This window comes from Mesocricetus auratus, unplaced genomic scaffold (assembly GCF_017639785.1).
Source record: "Mesocricetus auratus isolate SY011 unplaced genomic scaffold, BCM_Maur_2.0 Super-Scaffold_100011, whole genome shotgun sequence".
In the NCBI taxonomy this organism is placed as follows: Eukaryota; Metazoa; Chordata; class Mammalia; order Rodentia; family Cricetidae; genus Mesocricetus; species Mesocricetus auratus.
In genome coordinates, this window is record NW_024429195.1 from 44,079,288 (window position 1) to 44,100,701 (window position 21,414).

At 44.6% G+C, this 21,414-nt stretch overlaps 1 protein-coding gene across 1 annotated transcript; it reads right to left on the reverse strand.

Annotated features, from left to right (window-relative positions):
- Positions 1-284: 284 nt before the first annotated feature.
- On the reverse strand, positions 285-14,353 carry Ptges3 (prostaglandin E synthase 3). The gene is made up of 8 exons (XM_005079732.4): positions 13,950-14,353; positions 7,022-7,135; positions 6,499-6,568; positions 5,799-5,897; positions 4,275-4,364; positions 2,626-2,688; positions 1,814-1,838; positions 285-1,181 (listed from the first exon to the last, which is right to left on the reverse strand). Coding segments are annotated over exons 1-8 (483 nt in total). The 5' UTR covers positions 13,952-14,353; the 3' UTR covers positions 285-1,161.
- Between the last annotated feature and the right edge of the window lie 7,061 nt (positions 14,354-21,414).

The window sequence follows — 21,414 nt, forward strand, 5'->3', positions numbered from 1 at the left end:
TCGAACTCACAGAGATCCGCCTGCCTCTGGAGTGCTGGGATTAAAGGCGTGAGCCACCAACGCCCGGCAACACACCTAGTTTTATTTCAGTCAAGTCACACTTTTCCAGGTGCTGCAAAGTGCACTACAGTCTTCCATTTCAGACCCACTTAAAAGTGTTTCCTGTGACAGTAGAGCAAACAGGAGCAGTCCCAAGTTTTCCCTCAAAAAATAATGACTTCATTCCAGTAAGTGGTAAACACATGAAATTACAGCAAACCAGACACTTAGAAGGAGAGCCAAGAAATCTTCCAACAGTTTATTAGAAAGAATGTAGACATTTAAAAAAATCCCCACTGTCATGAACATAAATTGAGGTTTTCCAGCCAGGGCATAAGCTGAAATCAAAACAGGAAATAAAAAAAATCCAATAGTGTATTAACATTTTCCACTCATTTGCCATACTGACAGTGCAAATACAAATCTGGTCTAAAATGTACAGACTCTCAAGCAACAATGTACAGCTTTCTTCGTCCTCCATGCTAAGAGATGTAAGAGCTCAGGGGCCAAACAATACCAAATGTTTAGGCTTCAAAAACCATCTAAATTAGGGCATTCACTAGTTTTAGCTAAAATACACCTGAACACTGACAAATGATCACATACAATAATGTGAAGTACATCTTTTGAAAAATAAACTTTAGTGGAATAACTCTGAAAGGTACACTGGAAGAATGGCAGGGTATCTGTTTAAGATATCAGCCAATTTGTTTCAGCCCCTTCAAGTCCATGGTCTAGGATCTAAAACTAGTTCTCTTTCCCTAAGCTGAGAGCTTCCTAACATGTAAGTAACTGTTATGAAGAAAGAAGACTTAGGTGAAATATGTGTACTCATCAGAGCTGCTCTATCAGTTGCCTAGGATTTCAACTGCTTCATGGAATCCTGGGAAATGTTCATGCATAAGGATATTGCCTTAGCTGACTTAAATTGCCCCATACAATGGTACATTATCAACCCTTAGTGAAGCCTTAAAAAAAAAAAAAAAAAAAAGGTTGAAAAATGGGTTAAAGGAGGCAAACACAGCATCTGCCTTTAGAGCTATCAACTCAGGAATTTTCTCAATTATGAAATCTTGCAGAAGCTTTTTCTTTTTCTCAAAATCCCGGCGACAACAACATTCCTTACTCCAGATCCGGCATTTCTGAAAGGATTTTAAGAATGATCAGCAGGTCTACAAGGTAACTACAACAGAACCCAACAGCCATAGTCTCAGTAGAGAAGCAGCTGACAGCTACTTAGGAAGAAGCACGTGTGTGCACTTCTGGACAGAGCAAAGGACACCTTCTAAGAACTATGACAAGACTTCTAGAAGCCCCATTTCCGTTCTTGAGAATGCCTCCCTCTACCCACTTTTTGTTTTTTAAGACAGAGTTTGTATGCAGCCCCAGCTGTCCTAGAACTCACTCTGTAGAGCAGGCTAGCCTCAAACTCGTCTCTGGCCTCCTCGTCCCTAGTGCTGGGATTAAAGGTGTGCACCACCATGCCTTGCTTTCTTTAATATGCTAACCCTACTCCATGCCAAATTTGAAGTGTATGTATTTGGGATGGAGAAATTGCTACTCTCCTAGAGAACCCAGGTTCAATTCCCAGCACCTACATGGTGGTTCACAATTGGCTATAACTCCACTTACATGGGACGGGGTCTGACAGTCGCTTAAAAAGAAAAATGGTATCTGCTCTGAAATTTGGCCTTAGTGTGAGACAACTACTGCACTATAGACAGGAAAAATACCAACCTCCAGCCCCCCAAACCCTTCAAAACCCCTCACGTACTTTCGTCATCGCTGTCTTGTGAATCCTGTAGAAGAAAATTTAAAAAGTTACTAAGCTAATCATAAACACATTCCTCTTTACAGAAAGAATATTTACTAAGAATCTTAAGCAGGAGAGGAGGGAGAGGGAACTGGGATTGACATGTGAAGCAAGCTATTTAAAATTAAGTAAAAAGAATTCTAAGCATTGCATTTTTTTTTACTATTGTAGCAAATGCAGTTACATAAAACCTAGGAACTTAATGGCAATTGATTAATTTAGTTTATTCTCAGGTGCATGGCTGCACAACAGAAAGCCCATCTTTCTGTAAAAGTGCTGTGTAATTCCTGAGCTCACCTGCAGCTTCCCCCTCTTGCCATTTGATTAAATGAAAAAGGACTCCTCAATACAAAAACAACAATGAATTCTAATTCTACATACCAAAGTTAAGAATTCTCTTTGAGTCAAAATATTAACATAATGTCTAGTTGAATATGCCTCCCTCTTAATGCATTTACATCCCTTTATTACTACAGACTCTGACCTAGTTTTAAATCCTATTTATATCCTTGGTAAAACTTTTTTGGGTGTGTGTGTCAATGGGGAGGGGGGGTTTCTGTGTAGCTCTGGCCATCTTAGAACTCAGTTTGTAGATCAGGCTGGCTTTGAACTCACAGAGATCCACCTGCCTCTGCCTTTCCATGCTGGGACTAAAGGCATACGCCACCACTACCCAAGGACAATCTTTTAACTCTTACCTTTTGTATAATGATTTCTTAAAATAAATGAAATGCCTTTTACTATAGTTAAAAGTAAAGAGGGCTCATACTTACATCATCTGCTCCATCTACTTCAGGTAAATCTACATCCTCATCACCACCCATGTGATCCATCATCTGTTTGAAGCATAAAAACCAGTTCTTAAAATGGTAAATTCAACCTTAATAAGCTGCACACTCCATATACAAGCCTTCAGTCCATCATAGGCTCCCATCAAGGAACTCAGAAGAAACTTAAGTACGCTCTTCTCTGGAAAAGGCAGTCTCATTACACACAACCAGGGAGCCTACTACTTCTGTGAGAACAAGGGAAGGTCCAAAAGCAGGATGTGGTGACAGATGACTTTAGAAGTTCAAGGCCAGCCGGGCGTTGGTGGCGCACGTCTTTAATCCCAGAACTCAGGAGGCAGAGGCAGGCGGATCTCTGTGAGTTCGAGGCCAGGCTGGACCAATAGCCTCCAAAATAATACAGAGAAACCCTGTCTCGTAAAAACAAAAAGTTGTCCTGTTTACCTATCTCATTTTTTTTAGACAGGGTCACCTTATGTAGCCCTGGAACTCAGTATATAGACCAGGCTAGCCTTGAACTTACAGATATCCTCTTGTCCCTGCCTCCCGAGTGCCAGGATTAAAGGAAAGCACCGGCTATACCTGGCTCCTCTTCTTGATTTTGCAAATGAACAGAAATCTTTGCCCACGTCAGTGGAGAGTTGGCTCAGTGTGGTTAAGGACACTGGCTGTGCTCTCAGAGACCCAGGTCATTCCCAGCACCGACACGATGTCTCACAAATCCTCAGGCAGATATATGCAAGCAAACATTCATACACATAATTGAAGTTATGGGCAATTGTGCTACCACAAGGTTGCTGGGAACCAAACCATGTCTTCAGCGAGAGAAACAACAATTCTCAACCACTACACCATCACTCTGGATCCTGATGCTAGCTAGTGTTTAAAGGTGTATCTGAGTTGGATGTTGGTGGCACACGCCTTTAATCCCAGCACTCAGATCTCTGTGAGTGAGACCAGCCTGATCTACAGAGCGGTTTCCAGGACAGCCTCCAAAAAAAAAAAAAAAAAAAAAAAAACAACAACAACAATACAGAGAAACCCTGTCTCAAAACCTAAAAAAAAAAAAGGGAGGGTGGGCACTTCCCTCTGGAGCCATCTGTATACATGGCTCCAAAGGAAAGTATAACTGCTCAAGTCAAGCTGCAGAATGGTTCCATATTGGGCTGGAACAACTACTTTTATGGAGTGAGAGATTTTATTGTATTTTTTATATTGTGTATATGGGTGTCTTGTCTGCATGTTTGTGTACCATTTGTAAGCAGAGGGCCATCAGATTCTAAAATGGGAGTTATAAGCAGTAAGTCACCATGTGGAATTGAACCCAAGTCCTCACAAAGAGCAGCCAGTGTTCTTAACCATTGAGCCACTTTAAAATGTGACTTTGAGGAGCTTGTTGAGAGCACTTGTTGCTCTTGCAAAAGACCGCGGTCTGACTTCTGGTAATCACATAATGGCTCATAGTTCTCTGGTTAACTCCATTTACCCACACTCTGACACTGTTTTTGGATATCCATGGGCACCAGGTTCCCTGATGGTGCAGACACATAAGCAGGCAAGAAACATCCATACACATTAAAAAGAAAAACACATTAAACAACTATAGGGTAGAGGATGCCACTAAGAGTACTCACCTCAGAGAAACGGTCAAAATTGGACATATCTTCATCCGAATCATCCTCCCAGTCTTTCCAGTTGTTGAAGTCCACACTCAGCCAATTGAGCTACATACAGATCAAAGCATTACCCCATGTTACGTTTGTCGAACTTACAACCACTAAGAGGACATAAATTAGCACAAAAGAAAGAAACCCAAGTGAAACCAAAAGTAGTAACAAGCTCACCATCCTATAGCTGTGTGCATATTATATCAGGCACTCTGCCAGTGCTTCCAAGCCAGACAGTACCTCACTATGTGGCTTCCCAGATGCCTCTTACACTGGGGCAAGCAACACACACATGGCACTGTTAAGACATTCATTTGTATGTGCGGAGGAGCATCAGGGTAACAACAAACAACTCAGAGTCAGTTATCTCCTCAGTCTTCAGGTTAGGCAGCAATCACCTTTGCCTATTATTAAGTCATCCTGGCAACCCATCCCCAATTCTTTGAATTTAAGTGACAACAAACTTTGCTCCACTATGATAACTCATGAAGTCTTTCCCTTTTGCTGTTTTAAAGTTTTAACTTCTGCAGCCTATGACAGTTCTGAGCTCATTATTCTCCTGCCTCTGCATGAACCACCATGCCTGGGTCAAATTCTATATGGGGATTAAACTTAGGACCTTGTAGACACAAAGTACCAAACAAATCCTTAAAACAGGACAGGCTCACTGGGCTTTGGTGGTGCACGCCTTTAATCCCAGCACTCAGGAGGCAGAGGCAGGCGGATCTCTGTGAGTTCAAGGCCAGCCTAGTCTACAAAAGCTAGTTCCAGGACAGCCTCCAAAGCCGCAGAGAAACCCTGTCTCGAAAAACCACACACACACACACACACACACACACACACACACAGAGGACAGGCTCCAACTATATAGCCTAGTGTGCTGGCTATGTTGTGTCATCTCAACACAGGTTAGAGGCCCAAGAGAAGGAAACCAATTGAGAAAATGCCCCTGTAAGATCTGGCTAGAGGCAGGCCTGTAGAACATTCTAATTAGGATTGAGAGGGGGAGGGCCCAGCCCACTGTGGGTAGGGTAATCCCTGGGCTGGAGTTCTAGGCTCCACAAGAAAGCTACTCAGCAAGCCATGGGGAACAATCCCATAAGCAGCGCCCTTCCATGATCCCTGCATCAGCTCTGGCCTCTGGGTTTCTGCCTGACTTCCTTCAGCAATGGGACTATGGATGTGGAAGAGCAAGACAAATGGTCTTCACCACAGCAATAGCAACTAAGATATTCATGCAAGCTTGTCCCGTTTTCAGTCTTAGCAGCAAACGTGCTATCAACTCCTGATGTGAAAGCCTGTGTGTCTCTTGAATGTTAAAAATTGTTATCAACTGGGAACTGACTTCATGACATTTGTAGAGAAAGCCAAGTGCAGAACACCAGCTTTTATACTATTAAAGACTACATAGAGAAACCCTGACTCCAAAAACAACAGAATCATATTATAAAAGTTCATTTCACTTCTCAAGCACAGAAAATGAGAACCCACCTTTGCCCTCTCCTTTGTTAACCTAGGCCACGACTGGCCCGATTCTCCTTTCCGCAAACAACATAAAATTGATCTGTCCGTTCTTTTATGCTTGGAATCCTAAAACAAGAGCATCATCACTATTTCATCTCTATTGTCACAGCAAAGAATAGCCTGTCCCATTCTACTTTTCCTTTCCACTGATTTCTTTTTACCCCCTTTAGTTTTTTTTCAGGGGGTGGAGAGGATTGTCAGAAACCAAACGCAGGACCTTGAAATGTAAGTGGGAAGTACTCTGCCACAAAGCTGAACTTATACAATTTGGCCATTACTGGGCAGCTTGGCTGGTCTTGAACTCAAGACCCCACTTAATCAGCCTACCCGAGTGTTACTAGCTTTTGTGTGATCTTCTTAAGAGTAAACTTTGTTTCTCTCCTTCTGCTTATTTTTCCAAAATGGTTCTTCTATGTAGGCAAAGCTGTCCTGCTTCAACTTCCTGAAAACTCACCTTACAGGCACAAGTCACCTCGTGGTTCTTTCCCCAGGCACTTAGCTACTAAAATTTCAGATTATTTAGGAAAATGCTTCAAAGGTACTGTCATCTGTCCAGTAACAACAAAAACATGTAGGGAGGTTGCAACATATGTAACAGTCTCTACAAAGTCAAGTAGACAATATTTCCTCATAACTTAAACCAGAATAAAGCATTAACACTACTTACATTTGGATCAATACAATGAAAAAGATCAATTTCATTTAAATGCTTAAAATTATCACTTCCTCCAAGACAACTAAAAAAGAGAGAAAAAATTCAAATAAGCTTCTTTAAACAACAGATCAGCAAAAGAAAACAAGCTTTTTAAGTTACTCAATTGCCTGAAATAAGCTCTGGGTAACACCGAGGAGTGCTATTTAGTTTTTTGTCAATCTGACATAAGCTGGACTCATCTGAGAGAAGGGAGCCTCAAATAAGAAACTGCTTCCATAAGACTGGGCTGTAAGCAAGACTGCAATTGCAAGGTACCTTCTCAATTAGTGACTGATGGGGGAGGTATAGTCCATTGTGGGTGGGGCCATTCCTTTACTGGTGGTACTGAAGCCAGCAAGTAAGCAGCCCCCTCCATGTTTCTACCCTGACCTTCTCCTCTGATGATGAATAAGGCCAATAAATCCTTTCCTCCCCAAGTTGCTTCTGGTCATGTTTCATCACAGCAATGGTCATCCTAGGACAAGATGCAAATTACCTGAAAGTGAGTTTGGATTTCTCAAAATTTACATTAACATCTTTACTGTCTTCAACACAAAATTCAATGAATACATAGTCCCTTCGATCGTACCACTTTGCAGAAGCAGGCTGCCTACAAAAAGAAAAAAAAAAGAATTCAGGCAGGAATTGAATACTTGTAACTTCACATTACAGCAATGTATCACATTTTTAAAAAAAGACAATTTCTGTAGCCCAGCTGTCCTTCCTTGAACTTGGGAGATCCACCTGCCTCTGCCTCCTGAGGGCTAGGATTAAAGGTATCAGCCACCACCATCTTGCAGTTTGAGAGCTTCCAAATGGCTTTATCCCTTGTAAATTTATTATGAATATTAACAATCAATCGCATTGGTTTATTTTATAGTAATTAAAAACTTTATTTCGAAAAAAAAATTTATTTCGGCAGGGCGTTGGTGGCGCATGCCTTTAATCCCAGCACTTGGGAGGCAGGAGCAGGCGGATCTCTGAGTTCGAGGCCAGCCTGGTCTACAAGAGCTAGTTCCAGGACAGCCTCCAAAGCCACAGAGAAACCCTGCCTGGGGGGGGGGGACATTTATTTCTCTTTGTGTGTGTACATACACAGGCACACACCAAAGTGCCTGTAAAGTCAGCGAACTATTTGCAGGAGGCAGCAATTTTGAGACAGGGCCCCTTTACATAGCTCTGGCTGACTTAGAAGTCACTGTGTAGAACAGACTGGCCTCTAACTAGTGATCCTCCTGGCTCTGCCTCCTAAATGCTGGATTACAGACAAACCAGAAAGTCTGGCTTAGTGTTGTTGATGTGCACCTGTGTGCAAGTGTCCATAAAGGTCAGAAAGGCTGGAGTTACACTATAAGCAGTTGTAAACCACCAGATACAGAAAACCCAACTTAGCCTCCCTAGAACAGGAGGAACTCTGAACCACTGAGACATTGCTCCAGCCCTGTCTTAGAAATTTTTTCCTCCAAAAAAAATTTTTTTGTATTTATTTACGTGTATGAACATGTATCTGAGGTTAGGGCCATCCCCTGGAGCTGTAGTTAGAAGCAGTTGTGAGCTGCTTGATGTGGGTGCTGGAAATTGAACTCCAGTCCTCTGCAAGAACAATACTGATCAATCTCTCCAGCTTTTTCCCCCTTCTTTGAGACAGGGTCTCACTAGGTAGCCGAGGCTGTCCTCACAGGGATTTGCTGGCCTTTGCTGGGATTAAACTACCCACTACTAAGCACAGCCTACAATTTTTCAATAATGGGGAAAAATTCAGGAACCTGAATAAGGACCAAAGAAGTCCACAAAATCTTCTGTCCTCAGCTGGGCAGGTATTAGAGGACACCTGGTTTATGCCTATAATCCCAGCATAGGCAAAGCAGACAGAGGAAAAGCAATGATGTCCACATAAACCGAGGCTTTGGAATAGGACCCTATCTCAATTATTGTCCCCCAAATAGCATGAGCAAGCCCCTGAGTTTGAACCCAAGCACTACAAGTATTCTAAACAAGATGGCTTCATTTTTGTATGGAGTGTTCTTCCCTTTGGAGCAATCCAATCTTAGAAATTGTGTTGTTTACAGGAGGCAGAAGCAGGCAAGAGGCCAGCGTGGTCTACAGGGCCACATAGCAAAATCCAGTCCTGAAAAACCAACCAACCAACCAAAAAAAAAACCCAAAACACCATATCATTTAAAAGAAAACAAAGTCTATCTTGCCCTGGTAAGATGGCTCAGCAGCCAAGTAGAGGCAGATGGGTTAAAGGTGTGTGCCACCATGCCCAGGCTCAGTTTTTCTTGCACATTAAGTAATCATTGTTAAGGGTGAGTTTAACTCTGAAAGTCAGTACCTCAGAATGAGACTTTTACTTTAGAGTTAATGGAGTCAAAGCAGGCTCTCCTCCAATATGACTGGGGCCCTTGTAAGAGGAGATGAGGACACAGAGGAAGATACAGGTGGCTATCAAGTGAAAGAGACTCCCTATAAAAGAACTATTTCTTACAAAAATCAAATAATTAAAAGTCACTTTTTGGGGGCTGGAGAGATGGCTCAGAGGTTAAGAGCACGGACTGCTCTTCCAGGGATCCTGAGTTCAATTCCCAGCAACCACATGGTGGCTCACAACCATCTACAATTCAATCCGGTGTCCTCTTCTGGCATACAGGCAGAACACTGTATATGTAATAAATAAATAAATCTTTAAAAAAAAAGTCACTTTTTGTTTAATTTTAAGGTCTTTGCAGCCGGCCCCAAACCTGCCTTCTCATGGTAGTATCTAGAATAGTCTCTTTACAAACCAAGTCTCTCTCTACACAATGTGATAAATTACTATTAGTACCTGGATTTCTACTTAGAATAAGTGGGGGGAAAATAGGGCGCTGGGCAGAGATGTCCAGCACTAAAGAGATTTGCTCTTCAAGACCTTAAAGCAAAACAAACCAACAACAAAACAAAATGACCTGTGTTCAGTTCTCAGCACCTACACCAGGCCTTCACACACACGTATAATCACACAAAAATGGGTTGTGTGTTTGTATGTAGTATACATACGTATGTGTGTGGGGCTGTGCAGTGGCCAGACGTCTGTCTCACACGTGCTCCACTTCCACACCGTATGTATTCCTTTTGAGATGCATTTCTCACTGAACATGAAAGCAGGTGGCTAACAAACCCTAACAGCTCCCTGTCCTGTCCACACAACACAAGTAGCTTTCTACATGAGTGATGGAAATGCTTTAGTGAAGAAATATGCCTGTGATCCCAACACTTGGGAGGTGAAGGCAGCAGGTCCAGGTCAGCCCCTGCCTAAAGAAGTCTTAGCTGGCTGCAGCGATAATGCACACCTTTAATCCCAGTGCTCAGGAGGCAGAGGTAGAGGGATTTATATGAGTTAGAGATAATAAAGACAATTCTGTATTTGAGATTTTACAGAGCTGGGCATGGTGGCATAAGCTTGTAATCTCACACTTGGGTGATGAAAAGAGGATCACAAGTTCCATGTTAGTCTGGTGCAGACTTCAGACCTAACTAAAAAAACCCAAACTCCCCCAAAGTCCCACCATCTGTTCTATAGTGTTTTCTTGATGGATCAAGGATAAGCAGTAACTATAACCTACAATCTAGCAATGTTTGCCACTTTGCTTCTATGCCTTCTAGTTAAAGTCTAACTCAACAAGAAAAAGGAAAAAAAATCAGTTGCCAGGTTACAATGGTTAGGAAATCAACATTGAACAAAGGTCATCAGTTACTCTTTTCAAACTTACAAGACAGGAACATACCACATGCTCTTTTTAAGTTTGGAAGGCTGAATATTTTATTTTGGGTGTTCTACAAAGTAAATATATAATATTAGGGAAGCAGAGGCAGGCTGATCTCCATGAGTTCAATGCTAGCCTGGTCTACAGTTCCAGGACAGCTAGGGCTACACAATGAGACTTTCTCAAAGAATAAGCTTATTTGCAGCAGACATCAATAAACAATGCCATCAGCCAGACAGAGATCTTTCCAATTTTCACTTTAAAATTTTTAAGTCATTATTTACATAAATGCCTTGACATTAACAAAATGGCATGTACTGGACATTTTCATCTAAGGAATTGTTCATATTTATCTTATGTGTGTGTTGGCTAGAGGTATGTACATTGCTTGTATGCCTGGTACTGGAGGCCAGAGGGCCCAGAGAGGTCCAAAGAGAGTGCTGGATCCCTTGAAACCACAGTTACAAATCAAAACATCAGGTATCTGAATGCTTCAAAATGGGCATAATGGTGTGAGCTTTTAAAAAAAAAGCGCTGGGAGTTGTTGGTGCACGCCTTTAATCCCAGCACCCAGCACTCTGGAGGCAGAGGCAGGCGGATCTCTGTTGTGAGTTCCAGGACAGCCTCAAAAAAAAAAAAAAAAAAAAAACAAAAAAAAAAAAACCACACAATACAGAGAAACCCTGTCTCAAAAAAAACAAAAAAACAAAAAAGCATATAGCCAGGTGAGGCAGCACATACTTAATCCCAGAACTTGGAAGGCAGATCCCTGAGGTCAGTCTGGTCTGCAGTGAGCTCAGAACAGTCAGGACTACACAGAGAAACCTTTTTTTAGAATGAATGAATGGATAAATAAATAAATAGGCGTGTGTGTATGTGTGGCTGGCCTTGATCTAAAAGTATGTTTTCAGCACCCGGAAGTAGAGGCACAAAGCATTCAGGAGTAGCCCCCTATGTTGTGGACCATAGGTCACCCAGGACTTCAAAAGATACACCTCCAATACCCTTAAACAAGTCTATAGGGCTAGGCAAGTGGTTCATGCCTTTAATCCCAGCACTTGGAAGGTAGACAGGTGGATCTCTGAGTTTGTGGCCAGTATGGCCTACAGAGTGAGTTCCAGGACAGTCAGGACTACACAGAGAAACCCTGTCTGGAAAAACTGCAAACCCACAAGTTAATAGAGGTTGGAAAGATGGTTCAATGATTTAAGGAACTGGACCCAGGGTTCTATCCTTAGCAACTATATGGTGTTTCCAACCATCTGTAACTCCATAGTTCAGGCAATCCAACACTGTATTCTGGCCTTTGGAAGTACCGCAAGCATGTCACACACAGATCTATGTGCAGGCAAAACACCCACACACCCTGGTTGGGTGGCTCACAACCACCTCTATTTTGACTTGTATATATACACCACATGATTGCCTGGTGCCCGTAGTAGTCAGTAAAGGGCATTGGATCCCCTGAAACTGGAGTTACAGATGATTGTGAGCCACCACGTGGGTGATGGGATCTGAACCTAGGTCCTCTATAAGAACAGCATTCGCTGGGCATTGGTGGTGCACGCCTTTAATCCCAGCACTCGGGAGGCAGAGGCAGGCGTATCTGAGTTCAAGGCCAGCCTGGTCTACAAAGCAAGTTCCAGGACAGTCTCCAAAACAATACAGAGAAACCTTGTCTCGAAAAACAAACAAACAAACAGAACAGCATTCAATCGGATCCACCTCTCCAGGCCCAGTAAGAAAGAAATTTTAAAAAGAAAAATTTGGCCGGGCGGTGGTGGTGCACGCCTTTAATCCCAGCACTTGGGAGGCAAAGGCAGGTGCATCTCTGTGAGTTCAAGGCTGGCCTGGTCTAGAGAAATCCTGTCTCCAGGGGGAAAAAAAAAAGGCATTACTTTTGAAGGAAGCAGACATTACAACTAGAGAATGGGTAGAATATGTTGCCTGCAATTTTCATCTATTTATTACCTGCAGAAAATGTTTCAAACAAGTAATTTAAAATACAGCGCTTGCAAAGTTTTTTTTGGCTTTATGTGCATGAATGTTTGCCTGCATGTATGCGGACCACATCCCTAAAAGTGTAGTTAGTTATGGATGGTTGTGAGGCCATGTGGGTACTGTAACAGAACGGGACCCTTTACAAGAGAAGCCAGCACCCTTCCACTGGTACTTCTAGATGAAAAGGTGCTTTGTTTGCCTGTGCTCATCTTTTTTTTTTTTTTTTTTTTTTGGTTTTTCCAGACAGGGTTTCTCTGTATTGTTTTGGAGGCTGTCCTGGAACTCGCTCGGTAGACCAGGCTTGGTTTCTAATTCACAGGGATCCACCTGCCTCTGCCTCCCGAGTGCTGGGATTAAAGGCGTGGGCCACCACCGCCCGGCTGCCTGTGCTCATCTATTAAATCGATCATGTTTTACCTAGTAAATAATTTTCTCCTTAAAGATGTTCAATGTATTTGCTAAACACCAAAAACATGTCTTACACCAATCTGTCTTTAAAGTCAAATGTGGCACGGGAATATAGCTCGGTTGACAGAGCCCTTCCCTAACATGGGGCTCTGTTATGGGCCCCAAAATAAAATTTAAAATTGCGCTTCACCTTGCAACCTGAGTTCTATCCCCACACGATGGAAGAGGCCTTCACACGTTTTCCTTTCACCTCCCGGAGCACCCGCTCACACACAAATAAGTAAATGTAATTCTAGGGCTCAGCATAGCCCTCACATCTACCCACACCACCAAATAGCGCAACCCAATTCGTATGTCTGAAAAGGTTTTCCCGAGAAGGGAAGGCTTGGAGAAACAGGGCCAAAAATTCCTGGCGGGTTAAAATCACGAAGGTCCCTTTCTCAAAAGACTAAGATCTTTCAGAAAACCTGTTTCCGGACCCATCTACCCACACCAAACAAATCTAAGGCCTCCAGGCCGGTGAGGCGGCCACTGCATACCCTTTCCTATTTCATCCTGGCACGGAAGGAACATAGCGCAATGCCACGCCAAGTTTATGGAGGGACACAGAGAAAGTCCCCAAGTGTCTTGCGACCAGACACGTGCACATCTACCTGCTTCGCAGTTAACTACTACTCGCTGCCGAGGAAGCGACTGAATTCGGCTGGAGTTAGAGGAGCACGGGCACGGAAGTTTCGTTGTGGTGACGGCATGGCCCCTTTAGTTGCCTAGCAGTGCCCGCCGCTGCGGGCGGGGGGGTCCGCGTGGTGCCCTGTCGGCGGCACCAAAGCTTCCCGACGGCCCCCACCAGCGCGCTCAGCCCAGGGCCTTTTCCGGGCATCACCCAGGGGCGAGACCTGACGACCCCAGGGACTCCCACGGCTCCAGGGGCCCGCATGGCGGGAGGCTCGCACACGAGTTTGGGGCCTAAGTTCCCAGAGTTCCGAGTGAGCCAGGCCGTGCGGGGTGGGGGAGGAGTGGGATTTCTGGCACGAGGGATCCGGGGGACGGACAGGAGGTGGGGGCGGACATCTGGAGGAAAGAAAATGTCCTCCACCCGCCAACGGTAACCGGAACAAGGATGCAGGACCTCCCGCCGCCCGGCGGGGCTGCCGCGGGCGAGGGGAGCCTGGCGAAGGGCGGCCGGCGGGGGCAGGGCGGAGGGGCCGTTTCCCGGCAGCCGGCGCGGCCTGGCTCCGGGACGACCTTCCCTCGGCGGGATGTCGCACTCACATGGTGACCGGGGCAGGGGGCCAGGCGAACGGGTGGGCGGGCCTCACTGGGGCGGCGGCGGGCCAGTCGACTCCTCTCGGGCGGCGACTCCGGCGTTTTCTGCCCGGTCGCGGCCTCTTCTTGCTCCCCTGGCGGCGACGGCGGCGGGCTCGACCTCGATGCCCACAATGCACCGCGCGGAGAGCGGCTCCCTCAGCCCGGGAGAGGAGGAAAGTGGAGGAAAAGGGGCGCGAGGACGGAGGGAGAGAGAGCGAGAGAGAGCGAGCGAGCGTGCGAGCCTGCGTGCGTGCGTGCGTGAGTGCGTGCGAGGGGTGGCGAGGCCGGGCGGCGGCTGGTGACGCAGCAAAATACCCGGGCCGGGCCGCCGCGCCTGCGCACTCTTTGTTTTCAGGCTCCTGCGCGGCTTTCTAGAGATCTCTACGGAAAGGGCGGGGCCTCCCGGCTCCTTCGCGATTCTTCCCGAGCCTGGCCGCCTTCCCCCCACCCCCGGCCTCAGTCGGGCTTGCCCGCGCTTCCTCCCGCCGGCCTCCGTTGTGCTTGCCCGCTCGCCCTCCCGCGCTCCCAGACCGTTGGCCGCCAACCGCCTGAGCACGCGCCTTGGGCGCTCTCCCCGGGAAACGGCCGGGCTGCCTCGGGAGGCGGCGACGGAGACCGGGCTCCGAGGGAACACGTCTCCGGGAAGATGTGTTGGTGGACGTGTTTGAGAGTGTGTGTGGGGTTCATACTCTAGCCCAGGCTGGCCTCGAACCCGCGGCGATTTCGCCGCCTCGGCGCCCCGAGCGTTGAGATTACAGCCGTGTGCCACCACAGCACCGCGGCGTAAATTGAGGGAAAGACGGCTCCGTTGTGCAAGCCCGGGCCACCTCGCCGTTGTTGTAATAGTGGACACGCACGGTCTTTAGCAGAGGAGTTGCCTTTGCGAGTTTGCCTTCAGGGGCGAGCCCCCTGCTTTGAGACGTGGAGCCCTGGGTGAGGCAAGGAGGGAAGAGTTTATTTTGTAGGCACTCACTGTCTCCACGCGTTCAGATGAGGAGCTTGCGGATCTACTCAAATTGTTTTGTAAAACAGTATTTGCTTGCCTCAAAACCCCTACAGACTAGGACAGGTTAGGCCAGGGAATCACTATTTAGGGAGAGCGGTAGCTTAAAGGGGAGAAAAATAAAGTATTACCTGTGTTCAGATCTGCAAAATGGGGGCGCTAAACTCAATAGATAATATGTAAATAGATAATAAATAGGTAATATGTAAATAGATAAAACTTTGTGTTTTGTCTCTAGTTCAGGCTGGCTTCAAATTTAGGGTAATCCTACTTCAGTCTCTTATGTGCTGGTATTAGAGGCTTTTTTTTTGTTCTGTTTTTGTTTGTTTTTAAATGCTATTAGTTTCACTTACCTCAGACTCTTAGACGATGTTAACCGTGTAGTCCTGATTCTCCTGCCTGCTTCCCAAGTGCCAGGCTAACTGAAATAATGCGATTCTAAGAACCTTACCCAGTCAAGGGAAAGGAGCCTGCAGCCTTGCTTCCTAACCCAGCCTGTACACCGTGCACTGTCAGTGACTTCATGAGGCAGGGTCTCAACAAATACTGCCTCATTACTTTAGCTCAGATTTGAGACTACTGCATGTGATAGAATGCAGTGTTTTTTTTTTTAAAGATTTATTTATTTATTACATATACAGTGTTCTGCCAGGAGAGGGCACCAGATTGAATTGTAGATGGTTGTAAGCCACCATGTGGTTGCTGGGAATTGAACTCAGGACCTCTGGAAGAGCAGTCAGTGCTCTTAACCTCTGAGCCATCTCTCCAGCCCCCAGCAGTGTTCTTTATTGTTGGTTTTTGTTTTGTTTTGTTTTTTTGTTTTTTTTTTTTTGAGAAGGTTTGTCTGTGGTCGTGGAGGCTGTCCTGGAACTAGCTCTTGTAGACCAAGCTGGTCTCGAACTCACAGAGAATGCTGTGATTAATGTGTGTGTGTGTGTGTGTGTGTGTGTGTGTGTGTGTGTGTGTGTGTGTGTGTTTGTTTTGTTTTGTTTTTTGAGACAGGGTTTCTCTGTGTAGTCCTGGTTTTCCTGGAACTCACTCTCTACACCAGCCTGGCCTGAACTCAGAGGTCCGCCTGCCTCTGCATTTCAAGTGCTTGGGATTAAAGGCGAGTGCCACCACTGCCCAGAAGAAGTTTAAATTTGAGGGGTTTGGGGAAATGGCTCAGCTGTTAAGAGAATATATGGCTTTTATAAATTCCCCAAGTTCCCAACACCTATGTCAAGAAGCTCACAACCACTAGATATGCCTGTGGTCCTTGTGGACACCAACATGTATATAAACACTCAACACATAAAATGTCTCTCACGGCAGGCAGATCTCTGTGAGTTCGAGACCAGCCTGGACTACCAAGCGAGTTCCACGACAGCCTCCAAAGCCACAGAGAAACCCTGTCTCGAAAAACCAAAAAAAAAAAAAAAAAGTCTCTCACATAAATCATATAATTTAAAATATGTATGGGTGATTTGCCTGCATTTATGTATCTATGTGCACAGTGTGAATGCAATGTCTGTGGAGGCCAGAGGAGGGCGTAGGATCCCCTGGACCTGGAGTCTCTGCAAGTGCTCTTAACCACTGAACCATCTCTCCAGCCACATAAAATTAAAAAAAAAAAAAAAAGTGGCCAGGCGGTGGTGGTGCACGCCTTTAATCCCAGCATTTGGGAGGCAGAGACAGGCAGATCTCTGTGTGTTCGAGACCAGGCTGGTCTACAAGAGCTAGTTCCAGCACAGCCTCCAAAGCCACAGAGAAACCCGGTCTTGAAAAACCAAAAAAAATAAAAAATAAAAAATAAATAAATTTTGCCAAGTATAGTGGTGCATACCTTTAATCCCAGAACAGCTCTGAGAGTTCATGACTCCCTTTTCTACATAGTAAGTTCAGGTCTGTGAGAGAGACCCTGTCTCCACCTAATACCCCCAAAGAATTTAATTGTGTACATGAGTAGAGTTGCCTTCAGAGGCCAGAAGAGGGTGTCACGTGCCCTCAGATTGGAGTTACAGGCAATTGTGGGCTGCCCACTAGTGTTGGGAAGGAACTAGGTTCTCTACTGCCTGAGCAATCTCTCCAGCACCCCAAGATTGCATGAGAAATAACCATCTCATTAGCATGCAAGATTGCCTTAGTCTTTATAAACTAAAATTACATGTATACCAAAGAACTGTTTGAAAAAATTGATATCAATAAATGTTTAATTTGTATTAATTTATATACCTATTATACAAACCCAGGTAGTGTGAAAATTTGTTCTGTGATCATTGGCAGAAATTCAGGAAGTTCTGCCTTTGATGTATGTGTAGTGGCATACGTGTAATCCCAGTATTCAAGAGGTAGACGAAGGAGGATCAGGCTCAGGCCAACTTTGGCTACACTGCAAGTTTAACATCAACTTGAGCTATAAGATTGTGTCAACGCAGCCAGGCGGTGGTGGTGCACACCTTTATCACAGCACTCAGGAGGCAGAGGCAGGTGGATTTCTGAGTTCGAGACCAAGCATAGTCTACCGAGCGAGTTCCAGGACAGGCTCCAAAACAATACAGAGAAACCCTATCTTGAAAAAAATCAAAAAAAAAAAAAAAGATTGTGTCAAAATTTCTTTCTATTTTAACTTTTCAACCCTGCTATAGTACTGTGAAGATAGCATGATGCCAGTGAGGCTATGCTTTAATATAGTATACATCTATACATACACTTTTGTTTTTTTTTGAGACAAGGTTTCTCTGTGTAGCCCTGGCTGTCCTGGGACTCCTGTAGACCAGGCTGTCCTTGGAACTCCTAAGTAGTAGGATTAAAGATATGCACCACTTCATCTAGCTTCAATAAAGCTACTTAAGGATGCTGAAGTGTGAACTTTTAAAAAACCAATCTTGCTATGTTACCAGGTGGACATTGAATTTCTAGGCATAATGTACTGTTTGAAATAGGAATTTTGGGGCCTGGAGAGATGGCACAGCAGTTAAGAGCACTGTCTGCTCTTCCATAGAAGCAGGTTCAATCCCGAGAGCCCCCATAGTGACTAATAGCCATCTGTAACTCCAGCTCTAGGGCATCTAATACCCTCTTCTAGCCTCTGAGGACATCAGACATACAAGTGATTTAAAGACATACATGCAGATAAAACACCCATATCCATAAAGAGGATTAAAATGAAAACCACCACCCACCCTCATGGTGAACTGAGCATGGGGGATCCCAGCCTGTGGACAGTGAAAGCAGGAGTTCAAGGTCTTCATCAGGTGAGTGAGTGAGCGTGGGGACAGCCTCGAATACATGAGACTGCAGAAAACAAAAATCCAGGAAATTAAACTCAGGAACTAGAACTAGACAAGCTCTCCACTTCCCAACTAAATCCACAGCCCTTAACCAGGGATGTTGTACACGGTAGGCAAACATTCTACCACTGGGCTAAACATCCCCAGTTTTAAATCCTATTTTTTTGCATTGGGTATTGAACACAGGATTTTGTACATGTTAAGCACTCTACCAATAAGTTGTATTGCTCCCCCCCCCAAGACAGGGTAAATCACATTGGCCTTGAACTCAAAGATCTGCCTATCTCTGTCTCTCCAGGGCTGGGATTACAAACCCTGCCTTCCCAACCATTAAAAGTAATAAGTCATTACTCACATTGAATCAAAACTGATGGCAGATGAGCTACGTTTGGTCTGTAAGCAGTAACTCTGGCCTGTGTCTGTGGCCCCCAGAGCCTAGGTAAATTATCACAGTTAAGAAGGAAGGTGGATCTCTGTGAGTTCGAAGCTAGCTGGTCTACAGAGTTCCAGGACAGCCTCTGAAGCTACACAGAGAAACCCTGTCTCAAAAACAAAGTCACAGGTAGTACAGGCCTTAATCACAGGCTGAGGCTAGAGAATCAGATTCAGGGTCTTCCGGGACTAACTGGTCAGCGTCACAGCTGTGTATAAGAAGAGTGCTAGTTCAGTATGCCTGAACTAGGTTCAACCCCCAATACCACAAAAGATTACCAAGTAGGCTAAACAATGGTGCTGAATAGTAGGCCAACTGTATTTGATTTCTCTAACAATTAGATGCTAATTAAGTTTTGAAAAACATTCTAGAAAGATTAATGTAACAAAATATGAGATGAATTGAAAATAGAGGAAGACTAGAAGATAACATTTAGAAGACTTCAACCCTAATTTCTGGGAGTTTTTCCCTTATCAAAAGTTCTCATGAGACACTTTTGAAGATGCAGGTCTACTCCCTTCCCCTATTCCTTTAGTCTTTCCTAATTCCATCTCAATGGATTTCACATTAGACTTTGGCTGTAGTCTCAACCATCAGCTGATGTGACCCAAGTTGTAGCAAGTTGTTCTTTCCTGCGCTTCATCTTTATTTTCCTACAATTTACAAATATCTATTTGACAGTTAACAGAAAACTGTTCCTTATTTGAGCTTTCTTATATTCTGAGGTTTGATTTGATAGCTTTTTTTGTTTTGTTTTCCGAGACAGGGTTTCTCTGTATTGTTTTGGAGGCTGTCCTGGAACTCGCTATGTAGACCAAGCTGGCCTTGAACTCACAGAGATCCACCTGCCTCTGCCTCCCGAGTGCTGGGATTAAAGATGTGCACCACCAATGCCCAGTTTGATCTGATAGTTCTACGGTCTATAATTATGGGCCCATATAGCAAGACTTTCTACAAAAGAGGCTTTAAATGGTTTAACATCAAAGAAAAATATTGAAAAAATATTCTTGCAAGGCAGCATGCATTATCTCTGTGGCAATGCCTCATCTGCCTTGAAAAACAAAACAAAACCCAAAAAATTCCTGAGACTGGAACTTTTTTGTTTCTTGAGACAGGGTTTCTGTGTAGCTTTGTTGAGCAAGCTGGCCTAAATCCGCCTGCCTTGGCCTCCCGAGTGCTGGGATTAAAGGCATTCATCATCACTGCCCAGCAAGACTTTTACTGGACCTTACAACAAAACACCTTGAGGTCACTTAACTATTGATCATAAGACTGTACTGTACTCAGCCTTTTAACCTACCTTTAAGAGCACAATGTAACAAACAACCTTACTTGCCTTGGATTTCCCATGTAATCAACTTTTACAGCCTAAACTAATACATAGTTTTAATCTTAAACTCATACACTCTTCCCTATCCATGAGTACTTCATGTGTACATGGGTGCTATGATACTCATTTGCCTGAAACAGCACAGACTGGAAGCTAGTTTATTAAATGAATACCCACCGTGCATGCTGAAACAGTTTTTCAGCTGCTTAGGATTTGTTATCTTGGCCAGTTGGAGTCAATCAGTCCCTTGTTAAAATTCTGCTAAAGATGTTGGTAAAATCCCTGTCTTGAACATGTCCCCCATTCTTATCCTATGTGATGCTTTCTATGCTGTTCAATTAAAAACAAAACAAAAACACAGAGCCAAGCCCTTTGTTAGGGAGACAAAGACAGCCAGAGTAAGGGGGAGGTGCTTCCATTTTTTTCCTTAATTCAACTCTTAAACGTCACTGGGGACTCTAACTTTATCATTGTGCTCAAGTATCACCTTTAAGAGCATGTATACTCTTAAAGTTTATAGCATAGGAAAAAAACTATAGGAGGCCGAGAGGCGGCTCAGTTGGTAAAGTGCTTGCCACATTAGGAATGACGGCTTAGGTTCAGATGAAGCAGTGTCTGTGACCCTAGTCCTAAGGAGACAGTGACAGAAGGATCCTTGGGGCTTGGTGGCCAGCTATCCTAACCAAATTCATGTTCTCCAGGTTGAGTGAGGGACCCTGTCTCAAAAAATAAAAAACACTGGACATGGTAGACATCTTTTTTTTTTCTCTCAAGACAGGGTTTTTTCTGTGTATCTCTGGCTGTCCTGGAACTCACTCTGTAGACCAGGCTGGCCTTGAACTCACAAAGATCCGCCTGCGTCTGCCTCCCAAGTGCTGGGATTAAAGGCATGCACCACCACCGCCTGGCCAGCACATCTTTAATCCCAGTATTTGGGGGGCATTTTGAAGCCAGACTTGTCACTTCCAGGCCAGCCAAGGCTATAAAGTTGGAACCACTTAAAAAAAAACCCCAATAAGTTGGACTGCTGGGAGCTGGAGGCCAGCCTGGGCTTACAGAGTGAATCTCTCAAAAGGACAAATCCTTTTAGGCTTGTTGGTTCAAGTTCTAAGATAATCCCAGTACTCAGAAGGCTTAAGAGAGAGAATTTTGATTTTTAGATGCAGAGTAAGATCCAGGTCATTCATTGAAGACTGCAGTGAAAGCCTGCATCAGAACAAGCAAGGGGCTACCGAGAGGGCTCATCCCATAGGACCACTCGTGGCACCTGCAGAAACCCAAGTTTGTTTCCCATTACCTCACCCGAGTTCTAGTGAATCCAATGCCCTTTCCTACATGCATATTTAAAATTGATAATTCACATAACCAAGAAATTGATGTTGTCAGTCTGT

Bases quoted from the DNA above. Each gene is read 5' to 3' on its own strand.
- Ptges3 (XM_005079732.4), bottom strand. The intron at 4,365-5,798 runs GTGGGTTCTCAT...ATCTGTATGTAG, and splicing joins TAACAAAGGAGAGGGCAAAG to CTCAATTGGCTGAGTGTGGA. The intron at 1,839-2,625 runs GTAAGTATGAGC...TTTCTTCTACAG, and splicing joins AAGTAGATGGAGCAGATGAT to GATTCACAAGACAGCGATGA.